Source organism: Oryzias latipes, chromosome 11, assembly GCF_053564925.1.
Source record: "Oryzias latipes strain Hd-rR chromosome 11, Olatipes_Hd-rR_3.1".
NCBI classification, from domain to species: Eukaryota; Metazoa; Chordata; class Actinopteri; order Beloniformes; family Adrianichthyidae; genus Oryzias; species Oryzias latipes.
The window spans coordinates 20,897,934-20,920,896 of record NC_136247.1 but is presented as its reverse complement, the minus strand read 5'-3'; the positions used below and the strand labels follow the sequence as shown (position 1 = coordinate 20,920,896).

At 40.6% G+C, this 22,963-nt stretch overlaps 1 protein-coding gene across 6 annotated transcripts in view; it reads right to left on the bottom strand.

The window, feature by feature from the left end:
- The window catches only part of elmo1 (engulfment and cell motility 1 (ced-12 homolog, C. elegans)), a 92,083-nt gene that overhangs the window by 42,814 nt on the left and 26,306 nt on the right, over positions 1 to 22,963 (bottom strand). For 4 of the 6 annotated variants that reach the window (XM_020707074.3, XM_078954975.1, XM_078954974.1 and 1 more), the window contains exons 2-6: positions 5,582 to 5,737; positions 1,685 to 1,725; positions 1,487 to 1,559; positions 1,333 to 1,383; positions 1,081 to 1,250 (exon numbers count right to left, since the gene is read on the bottom strand). In XM_020707074.3, the coding sequence (XP_020562733.1) occupies positions 1,081 to 1,250; positions 1,333 to 1,383; positions 1,487 to 1,559; positions 1,685 to 1,725; positions 5,582 to 5,659 (413 nt within the window). In that variant the 5' untranslated portion in view covers positions 5,660 to 5,737. Of the gene's footprint in view, positions 1 to 1,080; positions 1,251 to 1,332; positions 1,384 to 1,486; positions 1,560 to 1,684; positions 1,726 to 5,581; positions 5,738 to 21,820; positions 22,023 to 22,963 lie in introns of those variants that run through there. The other 2 variants (XM_020707076.3, XM_020707073.3) reach the window with 2 other exon arrangements.

Here is a 22,963-nt window from a genome sequence, read left to right as displayed (position 1 = left end):
CAGTATTGACATTCTTTCGGCAACCGCAACTTGGCAACACTTTACAGTACAGTTACGTATGTTTTAGCGGAATCAGTCTGTTTTTTTAGGCTTGGAGTTACATGTATTGTGAACATGCTAACACGGCTAACGTGTAGCGTGTTACGAAAAGGTCCTGGAGTTTCTGTGAATGCAGTTAATTAAGTCTGACTCAAGGACTTATCTCAGACTCTTTTGTCTCACTTCATGAGCCTTATATTTTATCAAATAAGTTCAAAAATAGACCATTTATTCGCCTCTTAGTGCCGAAAAAGCCGTACATCTGTTCCACAGCATTTCGAGCTGAACAGCTGCACTACTAGATTTAAAATAAAAATTGTAGCATAAGTTAATATTTTCATGAGGGATACAGAAAAGTGCAACTCCAGAACATCACCTTTTTATGCCAACATGCAGATTTGTGTAGATTGTTTTTTGTTTTTTTTAGCGATAAGGCGCGAGGAAACTGTAAAGACCCACTCTGATGATAATGGTGTTTTTGTCATGTTCTTGGGCCATTTCATATAAAGAAAATTAAGTTGAAAAAGTCTTTATTCAAACTGTTGTGAATGGGGAGCAGATGGAAAAATGCTTATTTGTGACGTAGAAAATTCAGCATCAACAGTCCCGTTTACAATTTCGAGGGGAATTTTAATTGCAGCACTGCAGAGACTATGTCCAAGACAGAAACACGGTTTTTGTTTTTATTTTTGGCTAAAAAAACAGCATAATCGTAATTAATAGGCCATTGGGAACACTTTTCCAATAGATCAAAAGATGATCAGTGTGGACTTTATATAGGCTGCAATTGTACCAATTTGCTAAACTGCACTTGGCAGACAGCATATTTTCACAAATAAAAGTAATCAGTTTTTAATCAATTAGTATTAAGAGTATTAAGAATTTAGGGTTCAAAAATATTTGCAACATTTATCGGCTAAAGACAAAAGCAAAAAAAACACACGCAAAGACAAAAAGACACAAAGAATTGAAATCTCCTTTGCCTGAGAGGAAAAATGCATTAACAGCTGCAAAAGTGGGGCAAAAAGACCTCTGACTTACTCAGTCCCACTCTCCACCATCTGAGTAAGAAGCGAGATGCCGTCCAGGTTAATGAACTCCTGTGCAAAGGTGATATCCCGGGAGGCATTGGCCAAGTCTTTCAGCGCCTCAAGCTTTGCATCCATGCTGGACGACTGGATTCGTTCATGAAGCTGGAGTGCGGTCTGGTACTGAACGGTAAAAACACAAACAGAGATCAGGATGTGAACACAAATTGGAATTAGGTTGTGAATAAAAAACACTCAGACTTACAGGAGAGGTGGTTAAGCGGAGAATAGAGCCATTCTTGATGTTGTTCCGATTCTGTGAAGAATTTTCATGATCCAAAAAGTTAAAACCACATCCTTCCAGCCTTCTGCTTTCCTCATGATGCATATTTTTACTTATATTAAATAAAATAAAAAACCTTTTCTGTTATGTAGAAATTTGTTGAATCAGCAATCTGCAAAGCAAAGTTTTCATTGCTTCCCAAGGACCACCTAGAGGCATCAAATTATGAAGAAAAAAACCCACATAATTTATTATCATTATGGATCTTGTAGGATTTTCATAGGAATTTTATTTATTTTAAAATGCATTTTTAAAAGCAACAGTGCAGACTTACCCATCACAAACCTCCTTTATGATGGCTGAGAGAGGCTTTTTCTGTTGAAAAAAACAAAGCTACATTTAGTTTGCCCTCTTGGCTTGACTTCAGAATTCAGAGTTTAGCTGAGAGTGGGCTGAAATTGATATCCAAAACAGGAATGACAGAATGAGAAGTTGCCTTCTAGGACCGCTTTTCCACGGGAATGTATGAATGTGGGAATTCCGATCATGTCTTAAGCTCCTTTCATTCATCATGACTGTGTGTACAGGCATTTCTGTAAACCAGAAGAGGGAATTATGTCTGTCATTTTGAAAACTGTAAAACTCCTAAATGATTTCCATTAAAGCAAGTCTCATTTACAATTACATTGAAATATTAAAATAAAATAAAGTAACAGATGTGAATTCTGATGTAACACAGATAAAAAAAAGAACAACACTGACTGTAATTTTCAACAAGAATCAAATTTTCAATTGAAAAAGTTCAAGAATAAAAATAAAGCCTACAGACAAGTTTTAAAATATAGATTTAAATATTTGGTAAAGTTTTACCATAAGATTCCTTAATAATCTAGTTATAAGACATTGACAAGCATTAGTAATCTGTTTTATGGCCTTTATAGGATAATATTAGACTTTCATTAGCAATTTTAGATATTCTACTTGTGCCTCATAAGTGATAATATACTGCTATGAAGACATTTACAGGCATATCTAAGGCCTTTGAGACATTCATAAGACTTTTGTTGGCATTTGTGGAGGTCTTACAAATATGAATGAGGTGAATGAATAATGGACATATATAAGCACTTTGAACGTCTGGAAAAGCGCAGATAAAATACAGTACTACAATTATGTTTCACTTATACATTTCCATGCAGCCCTTACCAATTTAGTATCAAAAGTATCTTTAAAACTGAGATTTCTGAATGTATTATTTCTTTGATTTCGGTAGATATAGAATCTTTTTGCTGTGAAAGGACACAACTAAGTAAAAAATATTAACCAATTTGCTGCAATTTGGATTTGAGCTTTCATCACATAAAATCACACTTAGAACTTTAAAAAGTCATTTGTAATTTTCCCCAAAGCATATACACAAGCATGTTTAATGTATAGGGCTAAGTTCTGTTTGAAAAAGAAAATATAGACAGACATCTATATAGACATATGATTCGTCGAGATTAATATGTAAGAATGAAAACCTAAAAAAGGTCATCTGGGATGTCTTTGTTCACTGAATTAGGATCCAAACTGAATTCATGGTCTAAATTGAAAGCTAAAAATGACCTTGTATGAAATGACCCAACAGTGATTTATAAAAATGTATACAGCAGTAACAAAAGAGTAGATTACTTTATTAACATGAAAGATTTCAATACTCTGCCAACCTTTTCTAATCCCACCAATACAACTCAAGAAATAATCCTTTGTTTCTGCTTTCTTTTGCAACATGTAAACCCAAAGAAGCATCAACAACTAGGTATGCTGCGACACAGACATAACCGCAGAAAAACAATCACACAAGACAGTTTGCACCAGTGTTAACAATAAACACAGCTAAACAAGTTTGTATTTTTGAAAGGAATGCCGTTTCTATTGGTCTCAAGGCATCAACTCTCCATAGCCGTTACTCGCGAATCCATACGCTACAGCACTGTCTATTGTTAAAAGAAAGAGGAGGAAGAGGAGGGAGGTGACGCTGAAAGACAAGAAAAGAAGAGGCACAATGTGAGTTTCACCACAACAACAAAGGGAGGAGGAGAGTGTGGGGGAATGAATGAGAGCAAAAGCAATAAGGGACAAAGAATGGCTGGAGAAAACAGGTGGGACAAGAGAATGATAAGAGAGTGTGGGATAGCAAAGGGAAGAGGCAAGAGGATGAATCAAGACCTTCTGAAAAGAAAAGGCAAAAACGGCTCATCTTTATTATTTAAAATCCAAAAGTGAGTAGGGGTCCTTTCAGCTTTATTCACAGGGTTATCCGCTAAGAAGACCTATCATTCTGGATTGAAAGATCAAAGGGACATCTTAATCCAAGGTGTGTCCGCTAATTCACATTTGTTGACAAAGTTGTAATCAGTCGGTGTGCCTATAGAGCTACATGTGGTCACTGTGATGTTTGGTGACATGACGGAGAGGAAGTGAAGGAAAGAGTTGTCCAAGGAGGACAGAGATAAAGTTATAGTCAAGCACATAAAAGGTTAAGGTTATAAGAGCTTTCAAGCAGCTTGATAGTCCTGTGACAACAGTTTCACATATTATTCAGAAATGTAAGATTTATGGGACTGTAGGCAACCTCCCTAGACGTGACCACAGAGAGAAATTTGATGACCAATCAAAGAGACGGAAAATACATATGGTAACAAAAGAGGAGAGAAAAACTTCTAAAGAGTTCAAAGGTGAAGTTCAAGCTCAATGAACATCAGTGTCAGATTCCACCATCAGTCCTGTGAGCCAAACTAAACTCAAGGGGAAACAACCCAGGAGGACACCATTGCAGAAAACAAATCGTAAGAAAGCCAGACTGGAATTTGCCAAACTACTTGTTGATAATCCGTTAGTTACTGGGAGAATGCCCTATGGACATCTGAGACAAAAAAATGGAACATCTTGCAAGGGTACATAAGCTCCATGTTCACAGATTCAAAAAATGAAGCATATCAAGAAAAGAACATGGTCCCTCCTGTGAAATATGGAGGAAGCTCTGTTACGTTTTGGGATTGCTTCGCTGCATCTAAGTAAAATGAAATCCCAAGACTGTCAAGGGATTATCGAGAGAAATGTGTTGGCCTGAGTCAGAAAGCTTGGTCTCAGTTCCAGGTCATGGGTCTTGCAATAGGACAATGACCCAGAGCACACCGCTACAAACACCCAAAACTGGCTGAGAAGAAAATCTACAGTGGCATTCTATGACCCTTGATCTATTTCTAAATCCTATTGAGCTTCATTAGAAGGTACTGTTACATGCTGTCTGGAAAAAGCACTCTTCAAACCAACAGGAGCAGTCTGCTCATGAGGAGTTGACAGGTGCAGGAGTCTCATTGACAGTTTTCTATCAGTGATTCCCTCAAAAGGTTATGAAGCAAAATATGAAGTCACGGGTACCACCATGACCTCCGATAGACTGCCGACTTGTCTCGGGTGTACCCAGCCTTTGCTCAAAAGTAGCTCCATCAACCCCTGGCCTTCAATTCAAAAGAGATTCAGCGGCTTCAGAAGATGCATGAATGGATGGATGGATGAATGGACAGACGGACGGTTGGACAGACAGACGGATGGATGGACATGTGGATGGATGGATTTACGGATGGATGCACATGTGGATGGATGGATGGATGGATGGATGGATGGATGGATGGATGGATGGATGGATGGAAGGACGGACAGACGGACGGATGGATGGGATGCCATCATTTTGGTCTAGGTCTGAGAATCTTGTTAAATTGAATTGAACTTTATTTATTTCACAAGGAAAAATTCACTAATCATGGCAGCCCAATGAAAACAGTACAATTACAGCTCACCAAATATCAGGTAAAACAAACAAATAAGCAAATAGATACATAAATAATTGTCCATGTTTGTGCATATTTGGATTAGGAGCGTCCTCTGAGCCCCCTTGTTTACATAGTTGAACAATTGGATGCTGCGGCTGCTTTAGTTGTCAAATCTTTAATTAAGGGCCCTTCCTTGAGTTTAATTGGACAAATTGATGATAAGAATGCCAGAGCAGCATCTTACCCTGATCATGTCCGCCCTGCCCTTTTGAGGCATTGTTTACAGTGTAACAGAACACTGTTCAACAATCAGGAACAATATAAGGTTCAGAGTTTATTGTCATTTGTACATGTAGTACAAGTACATAAGATGAGGCATGCATAGATTTTTTTTAGGTCGTGTTAGTACCTACCTGGTCAATCTCCATAAGCTTGGGGAACGCCCCCGGCCATTCAATGGCCACCTTGACGATGTCTGCAGGTGGCGGCATGGATGCAGCGGGAGGGTTTAGTGTAAAACTTCTTGCCTCACTCCTCAGTCAGTACTACTGTAGATGGATCATAAAAACCTGCAGAAAGTAAGAAAGTAAAGGCAAAAAGAAAAAAAATAAGGCATAGGCCAAAAACTGGGACAAGTGAGTAATTTAGGATGTGGGTATTGGAAATTTCAAAACTCTGCAAAGAATGAAAAGCAAGAACAGTGCTGAAGGATACATGAGACACTGAAACAACAGTGCCAGGGGGAAGCTGCAGGGATTTGTTCACAGGAAGTATAAGGGAATGTGGCTCCCCTTATTATAATACAAATAAATACTTGTGCCAAATTGTGTATTGACATACACAATTTTTATCATTCCTAACAATTCTGAGGTCAAGCTGCAAAACCAAAAAGGAAAATGGACCCGTTCTGAGCAAATTCCTTTGATTTCAAGACATGACAAGAATTCTCAAATCCAAACTTGGAAAATAAATAAATGGTAGTGTGGGATCTGATTGAAGGGCAGCAGGTCAAACATGTGGTGGGCGGGGTGGGTGGGATCGCGGAGGACTGCTGGTGGTTATTTCTTTGGTAGTGTGACATTGACATGGTCTCGAGGGGAGGGTGCAAGAAGCAGCCAACAATTTTCTGGGCTGTGTTAATAACCCTCTTGACAGGTTTCTCTCAGTTGCCCACATTTCTAATAAGTCTACATTGTATGGCATATCGTGTCATTCACCATGATCAAACTATTCATGAATTCAATTGTCACAATATTCTGTAAAAACAAAATGAGCGAGCACCAGGGTAACTACACTTTTGTAAGCTCGCCATAACATTATTCAAAATTGACAACTTCTAAATCCAACATTTTTTCCCAAATCGCTTCCCTATGATGCTTGAGGAGTTAGGAAGGGATAGGTCGAAATGCATAGGAAGACGTTAAATTTGTAAAAGGTACTAACAAAAGTTTTTTTTTTTAAGAAATCCAAGATGGTCAAAGCCAAGGCCAAGGTCAAAGGTTAATGAAACTTTGGATTGTAGACTGTATGAAACTTTATGCCGCTTCTTCAAACAAAAGATTTCGTTTCCTATAGAATCTGCCACAAAATGGCGGACAAGTCGTTTGGTGACTGTGCAAGCCTAGTGCTGGGTTGATAAAATCAATTAAGCGATCTGATCTGATCCAAGCCTAATATACTGTAACGTCCCAGCTGGTACGTCACTATAACCGAACTGCTAATTAAGTGGCTTCATTGGAGAGCTGTCCCTGCCCCATTCACCGCACAACCCCGGACAAGCTCAGAGAGGAAGAAGTAGGCAGAGAAGCAGATCTCCTTTTCAGCATCAACGCCCATTTATTCGAACACACCACAAACAGCCAAACAGCATGGATGTCACTTGTGTTCCCAGCTCTCCCACTCATGGTTTTCACACCAAGTTTCCCCACTTCCCATGGGTCTTACGGGCTGAAGGCGGGGCTAAATCCAAGGTCGCTACAATATTAATAATCGATCTATAAAAGTAGTGATCGATCTTTTATGCCCTTCCTTTTGTGGTGACCGTGGTGCAGTGGGAGGGCGGTCGACTTCCAATCGGAATATTCCAGGTTCGATTCCCGCCTTACCCGCCCATGTGTCGAAGTGTCCTTGGGCAAGACACTGAACCCCACCCACCTTGAATGGGTGAATGGGTCTGTGACTGTAAAGCGCTTTGTGCCTTCAAAAGAAGGTAGAAAAGTGCTATAAAAGTATATGCCATTTACCTAACGCATAACACCATGTAAGTCAAAGTCTGCTAGCTTGATGCTAATGCATAATGGAGTTTCCCATAGGATGGCTAATGCTAACACTCGTTCAACCTAAACGTACATTAATGACTAAATGAACAGCTTTGTATACTCACAGGCATGGATTTTCCAAACTCTTTAAAAAAAAAAATTATAAGTAACCATTTGTGGTCTAAAACACATTTATTTGTGTAATGCTACACCGTGAGCTCCACCTAGTCACCAAACTGAAATGCCCTCCAGGACAGGCAGAACATTTCTTTTTTCAATTTGAGCCACTATAGAGCCTTTACAATGTTAAAGATCTGCTCATTTTTGTTGGAGCTTCTCCATTTGAGAAACCATGTAACTGTATGGTTTTAACAATCTCATTGGTTTTTTATTTCAATAATAACATTTACAGTATGTGAATTGTATCAGATAAATATGAAACATATTTAGATTATTAATGTATTTTTATACAAATATGTCTTCACTAATAGTACTGTATAAGGCCAGAAACGATTAATTAAACAAAAAATGTCACTTTTGCATAGTTGCCATTGCATAGTTGAATTGTCTCTGTACAGGAAATGTGCTATATAAATAAACTTGCCTTGCCTTGCCATGCAGAATTATACCGTGAATGTTTCGTACTATTGAATACGCACATCACCAGGTTTTGTAAAAAAGGGTGGGAGCAGACAAGATTTCTCTTCAACCCACTCCTTTTCAAGCACACTGTGTTGTGGGTGGGGGGCTTGTCGGCCCTGTCCTGTGGGGGGGCGTTCAGGGGGGGAGGGGGGGCCATTATTGGTACGGGGCGGGGGGGCTGAAGGGTCGGGGTCTCCGCTGAGGCAATCGGTGGTTGCCTCGGCCGGTTGGCTGCCTCGGTCCCGTCAAGGCCTGACCAGAGCTCTTCTAGGGCCGGCGTTCGGGGGTGGGGGCCTGGGCTTGCTCCGGGGGGGGGGCGACGCTTTCTGGCTCCTCTCTCTCTCTGTGTGGGGTGGGGGGTGCCGGGCCTGGGGTGTCGGCGCCTCCGGGGGTGGGGCCCCTGGGCTGGGTGGGCCTGGCCCGTTTGCTGGGGGGGGGGGGGGCTGGGGGACAGCTGTTTGACCACCGGGGGACAGTCTACCAGCTGTCCCCAACTTACCCCCTTCCTCATATAACCTCATATTAGGGTGAGGGGGTGGGGGGTCTAGCCTGCGATGCGCCTAGGGGGGGAGCTACTTGGCAGTGGCCCCCCTCCTATGGTTGCCGTATGGAGTGGGCCCCCCCTCTTTCGGTTTTATTTGCACCTTAGACATGTAGGGTCCTTGGTAGGGGGGGTGCTTGGACATCACTGCCAGCAAGCAGCAGATGTCCTCCTAGCACCCTACCCGCCAATTTTAACCGCACCTTTGACATTTAGGGCCCCTTGGTGGGGAGGGTGAGGGGACATCACTGTGAGTAATCAGGAGATGTCCCCTTAGTGCCCTACTCGCCAATTTTAACTGCACCCCCCTTAGTACACACACCCCTCCCCCTTCAATATATACATTCCAACATAAACACACACACATGCACACACACACCCTGTTAAACACACATACACGCACACACATTTTGCAAGGAAGGTGGGACCTGGGTCCATCTGTCCCCTACCCCTTCCCTGGTGGGGGGTGCGGGCCCCTTGGCGACGGCGGCCGTGTCCCCTGGGTGCCGGCTTCCTGGGCTCGGCGGTGCTCTCTCCGCACGGTGGGGGGGCTCACATTACACCTGAGCCGGGGGTGTTCGTGTCCCTGGGGGGTGGGTCCTGGTCCTTGCCCCTGAGCGCTGGGCCCCGCCAAACTTCCAACAGTGGCCGAGCCTGGTCGGGCCATATTTACAACACCCCTTGTGGGCCCCCTTTTTTCCCCCGGGGTTCCCCCCTCCTGGGCGGGGGCGCCTCGCTCCTCCCTGGACCAACCGTGGGCCGGGTGGGTGGCTGCCTGGAGTGCGGAGCGGGTCTCCCTTGGGGGGTCCTGGCTCGTACCTGGGGTTGGGGCGGGGGGATGCCCGGAACTCCTGGGTGGTGGTGGGGTGCTCGTCTGGGGCTGTGGGCGTCCTTCTCCGGTGGGGCCCTGCGTTGGGCTCTCCCGGCGCGGCGGGGGGGCTGCTTTCCTGGTTGGGCTGGGGCGGCGCTCTCTTTCCCTCCGCGCCTCCCTGCTCTCTGGCTCTGGGGGCCTCGCGGCGGTCCTGCTGGCCCTGGCCTGGATGGCGGTCTTGGTCGCCCGGGGGGCGGTTGTTCCCTGCCTGTTCCCGTGTGGCGTTGGGGGGATTCCGGCTGCCGCTGCTGCTGCGGCGGGGGTCTGGGTGTGGGGGTGGCTGGGCGCTCCTCCTCCTCCTTCTTTTCACATTCCACCATCCATTTTAGAAGAACATAAACACTCACCTGAACACAGGTGTTAGCTCACCTTTGCACTAATAGTTTTCATGATTGAATGAATGAAAGATTTCACACTAGTTGGTTTAAAGGCATAGGTATGCGTTGGTGAACACTATCTGTTTTGTGTACATGTTGACATGTGGACATTTTTGCAGCTAGCAGGTATGTTGATAACATTTGAGTGTGTGTGGACAGGCCCCGCCCTTTTTGTACTACATTTGAACCATACCGTAATGATAAACAACCAGTAAACCTGTCTGCTCTATCTTGCTTCACGGTCTTACCCCCCCCCCCCCCCATCTCACTATCACCCCCCCCCCCCCCCCCCCCCCCCCCCTCTAACATCCCTCTCTCTTCTTCCGTTCTTTCCTTTTCCGTCCGGTCCAACACCAAAGATTTTCAAACATGGTTGAAATTAATAAAGTTTGGCCTCAATTACAAAAGGGGTTTATTCAGTCATACCTTTGGTTTGTCTGAAGATTAATAACCCCTCTTGTTAAAGTAAAATACGTCCAACACAAGAGGCCCTCAGCTCTCATTTGCCTGCCTAGCTGTTGGACAGGACAAGTTAAAAAAAAAAAAAAGAAAAAAAAAAAGCACACTGTGTTGTTTTATGTCTTTTTTAAACCAGTGTTGTGTTGATTTTTCATTTGTGTTTGAAATAAACTAACCTGAAACTGAAACTGAAACAAATATGTCCAAATGTTTAACGTGTGTATATTCAAAATTGAATCAAATTGAATTCAATTGAATCAAGTAGATTGAAAGAATCGGAAAAAAAATTTAATCGATTCTGGAAATTATTGGTGATACCCAGCCTTACTGTGGTCATCCCATAATAAATTCAAAGCATCCCTTGTACATTACAGACAGTAATGCTTTGGTTTTGTAGATGGATTTTGAAATATATTCTGAGCCTCATTAGAGATTAGATTCCAATTCAGTTTTTTGCTAGTTTCTAACTAAGGTTTCTGCTTGGCTAAGTAATCTATTTTGAGGTTTGAAAAACGGGAAGCAAGACATTACATTTAGTTTTCACGTATGGAAGTAGCTCAAGTGTGTTAAGTTTGGACTTCCAGTAGTTTAATGAACAGATGAATAAATCAATGGGAAAATATGACAATTGAACAGAAATGTTAATGACAAACCACAATTAATAATTTTTTTGCTACCACCCTGTAATTATTTTATAGAAAATGTCAAAGTGAGGTAGTTCCTCTGTTTGATATTTACTTGATAAACAACTACAGAGAAAAGGAAGTGTGATCAAACTGTCAAATTCTACATCTCAAATTAGACGAAGCACAAATGAAGTGCACTAACAGACCTTTTCACTCATATGAAAATGGTGTGCATCCTGAAATTAGTTGTTATTCAAAAATTAATATTTATTTAATGTAAATCATCTTCTGTGGACAAAATTGTTAAAAGTGTAATTTAAAAAGTACAGAACTTCATAAAAACATTTCTTAAAACAGTTGTCATTAGATAATACAGAGCTAGTCCTGGAGGTACAAAATAAATAACAATTGCTCAAAAGTCATGCATGGCAAACTGAACAATACTGCGTCAACATGCTTTCATATGCATAGCCTACCAATACATATGGCTATTGAGTGGAAAATGCTGCAAAGACTATATAAAAAGCCCAAAAAGCAGAGCATAAGCATTTTACTTTTCCTGGCTTTTAAGAAAGCAGTCAATGTACACATTTCATTTTACTGTCATTAAAAAATGGGCTCAGACTAATTCCTGGGCGAGCAATAGGTTATATACATTCTCTGCACTAAATTTTATGCTAAATGAGCACATGCATTAAACACGTGCAAACAAAGCTAATAGGTTAGAGTCTTATATAGATCATGCATTCCTTTGAAGATGGCACCCAGACTTAGTCTGACCTGACATATGTGAGTCACCCATAATTTTCAACAATCCTTTTTTTCAAGGGACTGTTGCTATGGCAGTGCCTGCATCAGTCCCTGCATCAATGGCTTGCAATGTGAATGCATTTTATTTCTCAACTCAGTGTCATACTCCAGTCACATTTGTCAACTCAAGCAAAATTAGTAATTTACCGCTTCTGCTGCGAGCTACAACAGACAGATACCAATAAGTATGCCCATTTAAAAGCAGACTGGTTTCATAATGTATCTTAAATGCTTCCTGAGAGTCAGTGACTGAGAGTCAGTATCAATGGTTACAAGTTTGCATTCCCTAATTTTTCAGTTAAAATTGATGCAGATCTGATATTTTTTACCAACTACTGTCCAGAATTTTAACTATCAAACCTTCATTAAAATAGACACTGTATAGCATAGCTGTCCAATCCTGGTCCTCGAGATTGGTCCTCGAGATCCCTGCACGTCTTGCTGGTCATCACCTGGATCAGACGTGTTTAATTTATTAGAATGAGGAGTAACCTGGCTCCAAATACAGTAAATTCTGACTCTTTACCACGACAGATCTGACACAACAAACACTGCATCAATCCCCATCTCAATCTTATGTTCTTTCCTTAGTCGTTGGCAAGAGACCAAGATACCTAAACTCCTCCATCTGGCGTAGGAGTCCACCGAGAGACAACACACTACCTTTGTCTAGTCAAGAACCATGGTCTTAGACTTGGCAGTCCTGACCCTCAATCTAGCCACTTCACACTTGTCTGTCCAACACACACTGGAGGTCTTGCTTCCATGAAGCCAACAGGACAACATCATCTGCAAAAAGTAGAGAGAAAATCCTGTGGGCCCTGGCTGCGCCTAGGAATTCTGTCCAAAAAGAATATTAACAAAGCCAGTGACAGAGGGCAGCCCTGTCAGAGTTCAACATGCATTGGGTTAGGGTCCCCACAGGGTAGGGCCGTAACAAGGACTCCATAATTCTGATATTTGCTTCATGTACCAGACTAGTACTAATATTAGTGATGTAAGAGGTCACTGATTTGTGATCCTTATAAACATAGTTAAGTATACCAAAAATAAAAAACTTAAATACACTCAATGTATTTGTTCTTAAATGGAGAATAATGTTCATATAATATAATAATATATTAATATAGTAAGGTTCATACAGGTGTGTTTATTTGTGTGTGTGTGAATTCCCAACATCTTCCCTTCTAGGTACCCAGATGACTTAAAAATGCAGGGCATTGAGGCTTATTGATTTGAAATGCACATACACACTCACACACATGCACACACACACACACACAACTATGCTGTTGCTGATAGCCAGAGAACCTCTCTTTAAAGCATTATAAGATGGAATGCAGAGACACAAGTCAGACACACTAACAGCAAGACTAAAAATGTTCCATCGTTCATCAGTTTAACAGATTTTTATCAGGAGCTGACATGCCCTTGGGAAAAGTCTCAAACTACAATTTACTCTACAGTGTTTTGAGCAATTATTTTCTTTAGTATAGGAAGAAAATTGAGTTCCTGTTTGTTTCCCATTTAGTCCCTCCAACATTGTTACTTCTTATGGACCTCGCTCTGCCAGAAAGTCATCATTAAAGAAATATCTATAAGGGAATCTTTAATATATAATATATTTTGAAAATGTTCCTTTACATTTACTCGATGTTTTAATACGTTTTATGGACATTTCGTGTCTTGCGCTTCTCCAGACTTCTTTTTTGTTTGTGAATACTACACCCAAAAAGAAAAAGAAAATTTAAAATATTAGCAAACATTTTTATTGACCTCTCACCATCCATTTGAGACACATGTTTTGGCGACAATAATGTACCGTACACCAGTGATCCCCAACCTTTTTCAGGCAACGACCGGATTCATGTCAGACAAGATTTTCATGGACCGTCCTGTATGAGGCTGAAGTGGACGTCCGATTTAATTTTTCTTTTTACCTAATAGTTTCTCTAAACTTTGAGGATTAAATAAAATAAAAATATCTGTTTAAAACTTTATCTGCACTCTAGATTCCATGTAGTACCCATTCAAATGTGATCTAGATTTTCCCCAAACCCATAACTGTTGAAATGGAAGCTAAAAAACTGGATGCCAACTTCAGCCTTGTCCAACTTTTTAGGTGCGACGGATAAATACAAAAAGAGTAACTGTCACAAAAACTGGTATTTTTTTAAATATGATAAAGGTGAATCCACAGTTTGAACAACTTTATTAGCAGCATCCTCATAACATTAGACAGTCAGTTGCTGAATATTATGCATTATTATTATGGTGTGTGGAATATGGGTTGAGGTAAATCCATATTTAGAGTAAAGACTCCTGGTTTATGTCTATTAAATGCAGCTTTCTTTTTTTTTTTTTAAGTTGAAGGCTCTTCCGTTTCCTCACTGGCTCTTTTTTGCAAAAAAAAAACCTTCCAAGTTTTTTGCCAGCTTGGGGGGGTTTAATTTAGCAGTCGGCACTTTAAAAATGTAGCGGATTGAATTTTTCACCTGTGACCGAGCAACTTGACAAACAACAAGAATCTAGTTTTACAAAATACAAGTGATTATGAATAAAACTAAAATAATGAATATTGTGTTTTTTTCTTTTTTCTCTCTGGTACCAACTGTCCCCGGGCCAGTACCAGTCTGCAGCTCAGGGGTAGGTGTGGAGCCTGGAATTGACCAAAACAAGCCCCAGCTAATGTAACCAGAGACCAGAGCTGCTCAGTTACAATGACCACAATTCCTGGAGATTAATGAAGAGGATCCTAAACCTCATGTTGCCTTCAGCAATCGTATCCACTGCCAGAGGTTGAGATGAAGGGGAAGAGGTGGGGACATGGAGCTGAGACCAGGCCTGTGATTTGTGGGGCAAAGCTCAGTTTCACCTCAATAATTTATGATGTGTAATGTGAGGGTCACACCATCTGTAATCAGAGGAGGAGAGGAAGGAAAAAGAGAGGCAAGTATGTGTGTGTGGGGGGGGAGGGGGGTGAATTAGCAATTTAAAGAAATATGAGAAGCACCAAGGAGAGAAAGAAGTCATAAACATTAGGAGAAAGAAAGAAAAAGGCACAAGATTTAAGATTGACACAATGTTTACTGGGTGTAAGTAGGGGGAGACGCATGAATTAGAATAAAAAAACAACAAAAAAGGCAAAAAAACATGCATATGAGCATCAGGGAGACTTAAGAACAGTGGAATTTTATTAGAATCATCCAAGCCACACTGCCCCAACTGTTAATGTCCTTGAGATGATTTTTTTTGTTGATAAAATGCCAGTTCATCCACCCCCTTTTCTACAGGAGCCTGAATGATGTGAGGGGGGGGGGGGGGGTGAAGTAGCACTTTCTGCAGACACAGAGATTAACTAGAAATTAATAAAATAAAAATAAAAAAAAGATCTCAAAGGCTTCAAATTTAGCTTTTTGTATATTGGCAAGAGTCTGGCGATATGATATGTATCCTGATATTTTACCGAAACATATTTTCTTTCTTTCTTTTTTTTTTAAATATGACTTTGAAAAAACTTTATTGTCTTCCACTGTAATAAAATGGTCAAATTCAGTTTATTTAATGATCATAATGTTAAGCACTGCAACTGTATCTCATATATAAGTTGCGTTTACCAAAGCAAATTCATAGTGCTTTTATTTTGGTAATTAAAAATATAGAAAGGGAACAGTCAACATTGTCTGATTTGCAAAAAATATATATTTTTCAGTGTAAGAAGAAACAAATAATGAATGAGCCTTAACCAATAAGTTTCTTTTTGGGAAATAAAATGCTGTTTATTTTTTGAATTGCTTAATGTAGCTTCTCTAGTGCTGTTAAACAGTTCAGGAGCCTGAATGGTACTTCAAAAATAAAGGAGGGGGGGGGGGGGGGGCACTGATTTTTTCCAGAAACAATAAAGTGTGATGATGAGGCAGCATGACAGAACGAAGGAAAGTTGCTTTAATGTGACAAAAAAGGGGCTTCGTTTACATATCTGCCTGTGCTGCACTTCTTTGCAGCCAGCCACGCTTCTCACACGTGGAAGTGACTGGTAACGCTCCTCGCCACGATCTGACGATGTCAGCCTTTTTTCAGAGCATTGTACACATCCCTTTGATCTAATAGGTCGCTAAACTAGAATCTGTTGCTGGGAGGTTCAGCAGAACTTTGGCCCGCTTTGCCGATAACATTTTAGAAGATGCTAAGCGCGTTAGCCGCTGCCGTGCTTCACTCGTATTTACCTGAGCCACTAAAAAGCACAGCAATCCACATTTTTATATCTTACTGGCAGTAACATGGCTCAGAGTTTCTGTTTGGTATCCATTCCAACTTAAAACGAAGTAGTTCATGTCTCATAACAACAGAAAAAGCTGCGTCTGGCTGCAGTCTTCCTGTTGTTTTGTGCGGAGTAGAACTGCTCAAAAAGGCTCCGTGTTCTCTGCTGCCATCTAGCGGTCGGAGGGTGAAGTGGACAACAAGAGTCAGAAGGACACTCAGGAATATTTAAATAAATATCGTCCTGGCAACATTTTGAATCGATACAAGTATCGCCAAATGAACTTTTGCGATATATTGCCAAATCGATTTTTTCTTACAACCCTATTCAAATTACACATTAAATGAAGTTTAACCCTTGTGCTATCCTATGGGGTCAAGATGACCATTGACGTGTTCTCCCTACCATGACAAAGGTGGATAAAGGTGTAAAGATTTCATGTAATCCATGGACACCAGTGAAGATCACAAATCATTGAACGAAAAAGTTCAGCGCACTGTCTATTGGGTCTAGATGACCCAACTCCCAATGTTGAAGTAGCTAGGATAACACAAGGGTTAAATACGAGTCGACCCTGTGGATATAAAACGTTTTATTCTGAAAAGCTCCATAGATTATCAATTTAACTGCAGTGAAATGGCAAAAAAGGACAAAAAAAATAAATTTACAGTTGAATGTCTTACGTATAATTTGTTTTAAACTGTAACTCATCACAAAATGCATCTAAAAGAAAAAAAACGTAACTATATGTGAAATAATAAACAGGAATGATAAAAAATACTTAACCGATTGATGGCTGAATTTATTTCCAGGTCTTAAATTAAGCTAATTTTGGACTTGAAGTGGGTTGATAAACATTTGCATGATGGTGTCATGGGGTTAATTTAAATGGGACCTGGAAGTCACTTTTTTAACAAGTTTTGTGGTGAGTTTTGGTTTATATCAAGCAGAGGCATATTATATTATTCCAAAATGTAGTATATCTATTTAAAATATCAACATGAATTAAAAAAAAAATTTGGAAAACATACATTTAAATGTCTTTAAATGTATATTCTCACTGTGTGCACCTTTTAGAATTTTTCCACAATAAGACAAAAATGCACAAGAACAGGGGCCTTTTATTAAATGACTGTGAGGATTTCATTTAGACAATAATTTCTAAGTAGCTAAGACATAAAAGAAATCCTTACAGCTCTGACTTCTATAGCCCACCTATTGGACAAAAGTCATGAAAAATTGCCATACTGAGTAATTTAAACAACAGGGGGAACAGCAAGGAAAATGTAGAAGTGGTCTAAATCTGGCTCCAGGCTTTTTCTTTCAAAGCTCTATTCTGACATATGAAAGACTTGATTCTATATACCGTAATTGTGGCACAAACCAAAATTATTAATCTCTCTTCCATTATCGTTTTTTTAAATGGTTGGCACTTCCATGAATTGAAAGAGACGTTGTGAAGGAATTTGTTTTATTATTATCATTGCTTAAATGTATTTGGTTAAATGTATGTTTAAATGTTAACTCAGATTGACCTTTTTACCTCTTCTGAAAACAGTTGTGTGTTTGTTCATCTGCTTCTCATCTCCCACCCAGGATGAGGGGTTTACGACACACTGTCCTGAGCTGATAAGGGATACTGTTTGAAGTTAGAATCCAACCAAATGGGTCATTATACGACACCCCCTAATGAACTTTTCCTCTTTGTCTTGAAAATGTTACCTCCTTCTTGTGTTCTTAATAAAAGGTGCACAGGGAGAGGCAGACCTTTGAGAAGAGAAACGTGGTGGACCTTTTCCAACACATTTGCTCCTCTCCCTCGTGCATGAGAAACTTGATTCTTGTTGTGGTTTGTTGTTTATAATTGTGTTTTTCTTTAATGTCTAGATGCATTTATCTGACAGACGTCATCCATGCGTCACTACCACAACCAAGTTGAACTTTCACTACACATTTCATTGAATGTTTTGTATGTAGAGCCCGAAAACGGTCTTGAACACTTGCGTAACTTTACACCGGGCTTGGTGGAGTTTTTAGAAGGATAAAGAATTTAATGGATTAAGTGGTTTAGTGTGTAAAGTAAAGTTTAGTTGACGTGCTTGTATGTTCTATGGTTATCTGAACAATGATTCATATGTTGCACTAATATACCAGACCAGGGATGCTCAAGATGTTGGAAACGCTGATAATTGGAACCTCCCTCTCTGTGAACAGCTGCATAGACAGCTAAATGCAGCATCACAGGCGGGGACCGCTCCACCACAGCTAAGTGGTGATGCAGTTTCCCATCCAGAGCCGCCGACCCAGAGGGAGAGGTCCCCATTTATGCGATCTACCCAAGTGTCCTTCACTCAAAAAACTTTCACATTGAAAAAATGATGGAAAAGGATTTCCACCTGATTAGATAGCTTTACTTGAACAAAAATTAATCATATTGGTCCTTCTTAATGCACCTAGGTTGGGTCAACTTAATGTATTTAGGTTGAGCAAACTTAATGTATTTAGGTTCAACCTAATAAATTGAAGTTGATAATTGACATTTAAATACTACAGTTGGACCCAACTTTAACTTAATATTGTTGCTCACTTTAAAAAGAAAAAAGTTGATCCAATTTAAATGAATCCCTCAGTTGGTTACACGTAATTGAATGAAGTTTATTCAACTTAAATTTGTATGTCTACCCAACTCAATATAATATGTTGATCTAACTTAACTTTTTTGTTATTTTTTATTTAATTTTGTTTAAACAACTAAAAGTGACACACTTTTCTAAAGTTCAACCAATGGGCCTTGTAATTTCCATATCAAAGACATGAATTACCCAGCAATGTCTCACATTAAAAAAGCAGGAGCTCACGCGCCATAAACTCTGTCTTTAGTCTGGAGACATTAGCAATATACTGCACAAGGGGGTGGTGATCATCCTCTACCAACTAACTAACTAACTCATGGTGCAGAAAAAAAATAAACATAACAGTTTAAATTGCTAGTTAAAACAGAGCAAAACAGCTAGACAACAAAACCCATGGACAAAAACTCACACTTAAACCCCAATCTGCCCAGATAGGCAAAGAAAATGGTATCCCACAATTCCTTGCGATTACTAATGTAATCCAATAGGCTCCGTGCACGTAACTAAGGAGTTCTACTTCCGCCGGCTTGAGTGTGAGGCCGACCATTTCCGGTTTGCGACTTCTATAGCAGTGACACGGCAGATTTTGATTGCGAAAGATGGCATATTTCACCCGTTGTCTACAAGGTCTCCCGAAAATCGACGTGAACGACATCTACAGGATTGTCGACCAGTGCGTGGTTACATGGGCAAAATATCGTGTAGAAAATACTGGAAGGGAAATGTGTCCCGTTGTAAACAAACCTTTGCTGTCACATATATTTATGCAGCAGCTCGGTACGAGGCGATCTTCCAAATGTGCTTTTATTAATGTTATGAATATTTTGAAGCGCCTGTTTGCTCATCATTTTATTTTTAATCCTTGTGGTCAGTGCTTTTTTTGTGGAAGAAGTACAGAGCTGGAAGAAGAACCCAGTGTTAGGATAGGCTAACAACACGGGCTAACAACATTAGCCTTTTGATGGACACAAAATCCAGGACAAACCATGTGGGAAATGCTGCAATCTGCATCCTGGCTGCACGTAAATGTCTGGGAACAACATCAGCCTTTATTTTGTCGGGGCACAACTAGAAACACAATTCCATGTGATTTTTTGAACAGTTTCTAAGGACTGAGCGGCATTTCTGCTCTGAATAGCTCACACACACTGTGTGCTCTGCTCTGTCCTCGCGAGTCCGGCAGCCGCTAACTCAGAGCGGCGGGTGTGCTCGCAGTCCGAATTCTCACACATAACAAAACAACAAAACGCACACGTAACAAAGCACCCTCCCCTCAAACACATTAATAAATCCAGCAGCTCTGCTCAGAGAGGTTCACTCGGTACCGGTCCACTGGTACCGGAGCCCGAACGCAGAGCTCGTATGCCGGGTACAGGGTCCGGGTCCGGGTCCGTCCTGGGGGAGGATCCCTCCTTCATGTGGGCACCCCTGAGGTTTTTTCGTTTTTTCCGCAATCCATTTTTTTGGGGAGTTTTTCCTTACCGCGAAGAGGGGTCTAAGGGCAGGGATGCCAGTATAGCTTAGTCAGTTTGTTAGTTCATTTTAGTATTTTACTATTGAACTCTTTGTATTCACGATCCTTTTGAGTTCATGTTTCACTTCCAAGCCCATCGAGACGACTGTTGTTGTGATTTTGGGCTATACAAATAAAACTGAATTGAATTGAAAATTGAATACAGACGTCAGTGGGCACGCACGCCTGTCTTTTACCCGAAATCCGCTCCTATTTACTCAAAACTAGCAACTCAACAAAACTCCCCACAACAATAACACGACCAACAGGAAGTCGTCGGCCTTAGACTCGAAACACGGAAGTTAACCGGAAGTTCTATCGTGCACGTAGGCTATTTAATGGTATCATGTTGGATCAACATGATTGAAATTAGTAACTGTTAAATTGATTATTTGTATGTACAATCGACATGATTCATTCACGTATGATTTACCGGTACAGACATAAAATTTTCTGGTTGAAATGACAAGTTACATTTCCTAAAGTTATTTGGCTGGTAATTTCCTTTTTTTGAATGTTGAAGATCGACCGGTCGATCGCGATCGACGTAATGAGCACCCCTGTACTAGACCTTTATTCAAGGTCAGGGATTCATCCTATGTTTCATGACACTAAAGAAGCATCAATGTGTTATGGTAGTGAAGCGTGCACATATTCAGTCTTATTGTTATCGATTCCATTATTATGATTTGCCCTTGAGGATGAAATGTCCGTTCAGGTATTTTATTGAATACATTTCTTCCAAAAGTGCGACTTATACTTCAGAGAGACGATTATTTCTTCTTTATTGTGCTTTTTTCGCTTGCTGCGGAATAAATGGTATATCCATGGAGTAAGACAAGTTGAACCACCTGAATACTTCCGCTTTGTTTCACGTGAAACATGCAGCAGACAGGAAATGTTCTCGTCTTTCAGCAAAAGCGGCTGACTAAACAGTTTCAAATAACGGAAGGAGACAAACAAAAAAAAGGGGGAACAGCTTAAAAAAAAAAACAACAACACAACTTTCAGAGCCTACCAAAACAGGAAGTGTGAACCATGCTCCAGGAAACGGTCTGTACTCCCCCCACCCCCCACCCCAGACAGGACATCCTGTCAAACGTCAGTGCTAGCAGCTCAATACCATTCGGATCAGCAGTTACGACTGTTAAAAGACATTTCATCAAGTCAACATTCAAACTTAGCATGTGCACAACTGCTGTGCTACAATTGAGCTTACGCTGTAAAGCTGAGCATGGCACCAGCAAACCAAGCTGTTGCAAACATGTGAGTCAGACACAATTATTTACATTTTCTACAAACACTGACAAACATGCTGGAAAGACAAAACCATAATTACATTCCAATAAGCATGCACTTTCCTGAGCCAATACAAAATGACAATGTACTTCAACTTCATTGACATCAACTAAATCACAAGGCTTCAAGTCTAAACCCAACCAAAATGTTGCTAACTGACTGAATTTGCTTAGATTAGGAAGTATCAATTTTAGTCAGACTAAAGTGTTAATGCTGCAAACATCTAACGACAGAAACGGTGCCTATTAGTGAAACCTCGACAAAGAAAAGAGGCCGGACAGCACCTAGAGCCACACCCGGAGGCCTATTGCATGTTGTGTTGCACGAAAATTAAAAACAGCATCCAATAAAGGAAGACTCACCGCTACAGTTTGACCAGCTGTCAGCTTCTCTATACGGCCAAAAGTTGGATCTCAAAATGGAAAAAAAAAGCAGAAAAAACAACTGCCTCCGTGCAAGTCACTTAGACCCACCTTTTGGCATCGTAAGCCAAAGGACTTCACAGCCTTTTGTGAAGGGCTGCATCAAAGACAAAGAGTGTGCAGAGAGCAACAGGAGGAGGAAGTAGGCGTTTGTCGACAAAAGAGGAAACGACTTGATTAAAAAGGCGGCAATATTTCAAAACCAAAACTAAAAGACAAGTTGAGAAGTTCACACTAAAAGAATGATAGAATGCATTGAAAATATAAAAGTCAAAGCCATAGTTGCCTAAGTGTACATATAGAGTCCCTAAAACATGGTGTAAAAGTTAATTTGTCCACTGAATGCAGGATTTTTAAGACTAGACAAGTGCATGCAGATAAAGTGTATCAAACAACAAAGTAAGGCTGATTTCTTCAATAGAAACTGCACATGATCCCAGTTTCACAAGTACCTCAAGTTTCCTCTTTTATCACAATATACTAAAAACAGGGACTGACAGAGGAGCAGTTAAAACCTTTGTGCATCGGGACTAATCTTTCTAATGCATGACTGAAGCAATGTTTACACCGCCATTAACGCAAGCGACCACTTTCAATGATGAGTCTATGTCAACGGGTGTCAATGCGCATAATCGGGCTTCCGCCTCATGTTTATGTGTCAGTGCGCGAGTTTCGAATGCTACATTGACACTGGAGGCGAGTTTCAATGTTTCTTCAATGTACAGACGCGATCTGAGTTCCTGCGAAGCCATTTGGGTGTCGGGCGCAGCAATCAGCAACTCCGCTTTGGGCACGTGACGATTTCAGTGACTCGATCAAAAGGCAGAAAAATCAATCCAACGTGAGGATTTTTGTCCTGAACTTCCATCCATTTAGTCAGCATTAATCTACTCCCTTTTAGTAAATCTGTCCATTTTTCTCAGCAGGTTGTAATTTGACTATAGTTAGATGACATTAAAAGGTATCTTCATACCATTTAGGAATTACTTTTGTGAAAAATGTCATTGGTGGAAACAAAAAGAATTTTATTCTCATCAGCTGGTTTAGACTATAGCTCTCCTCATGGGGGGGGGGGGGGGGGGG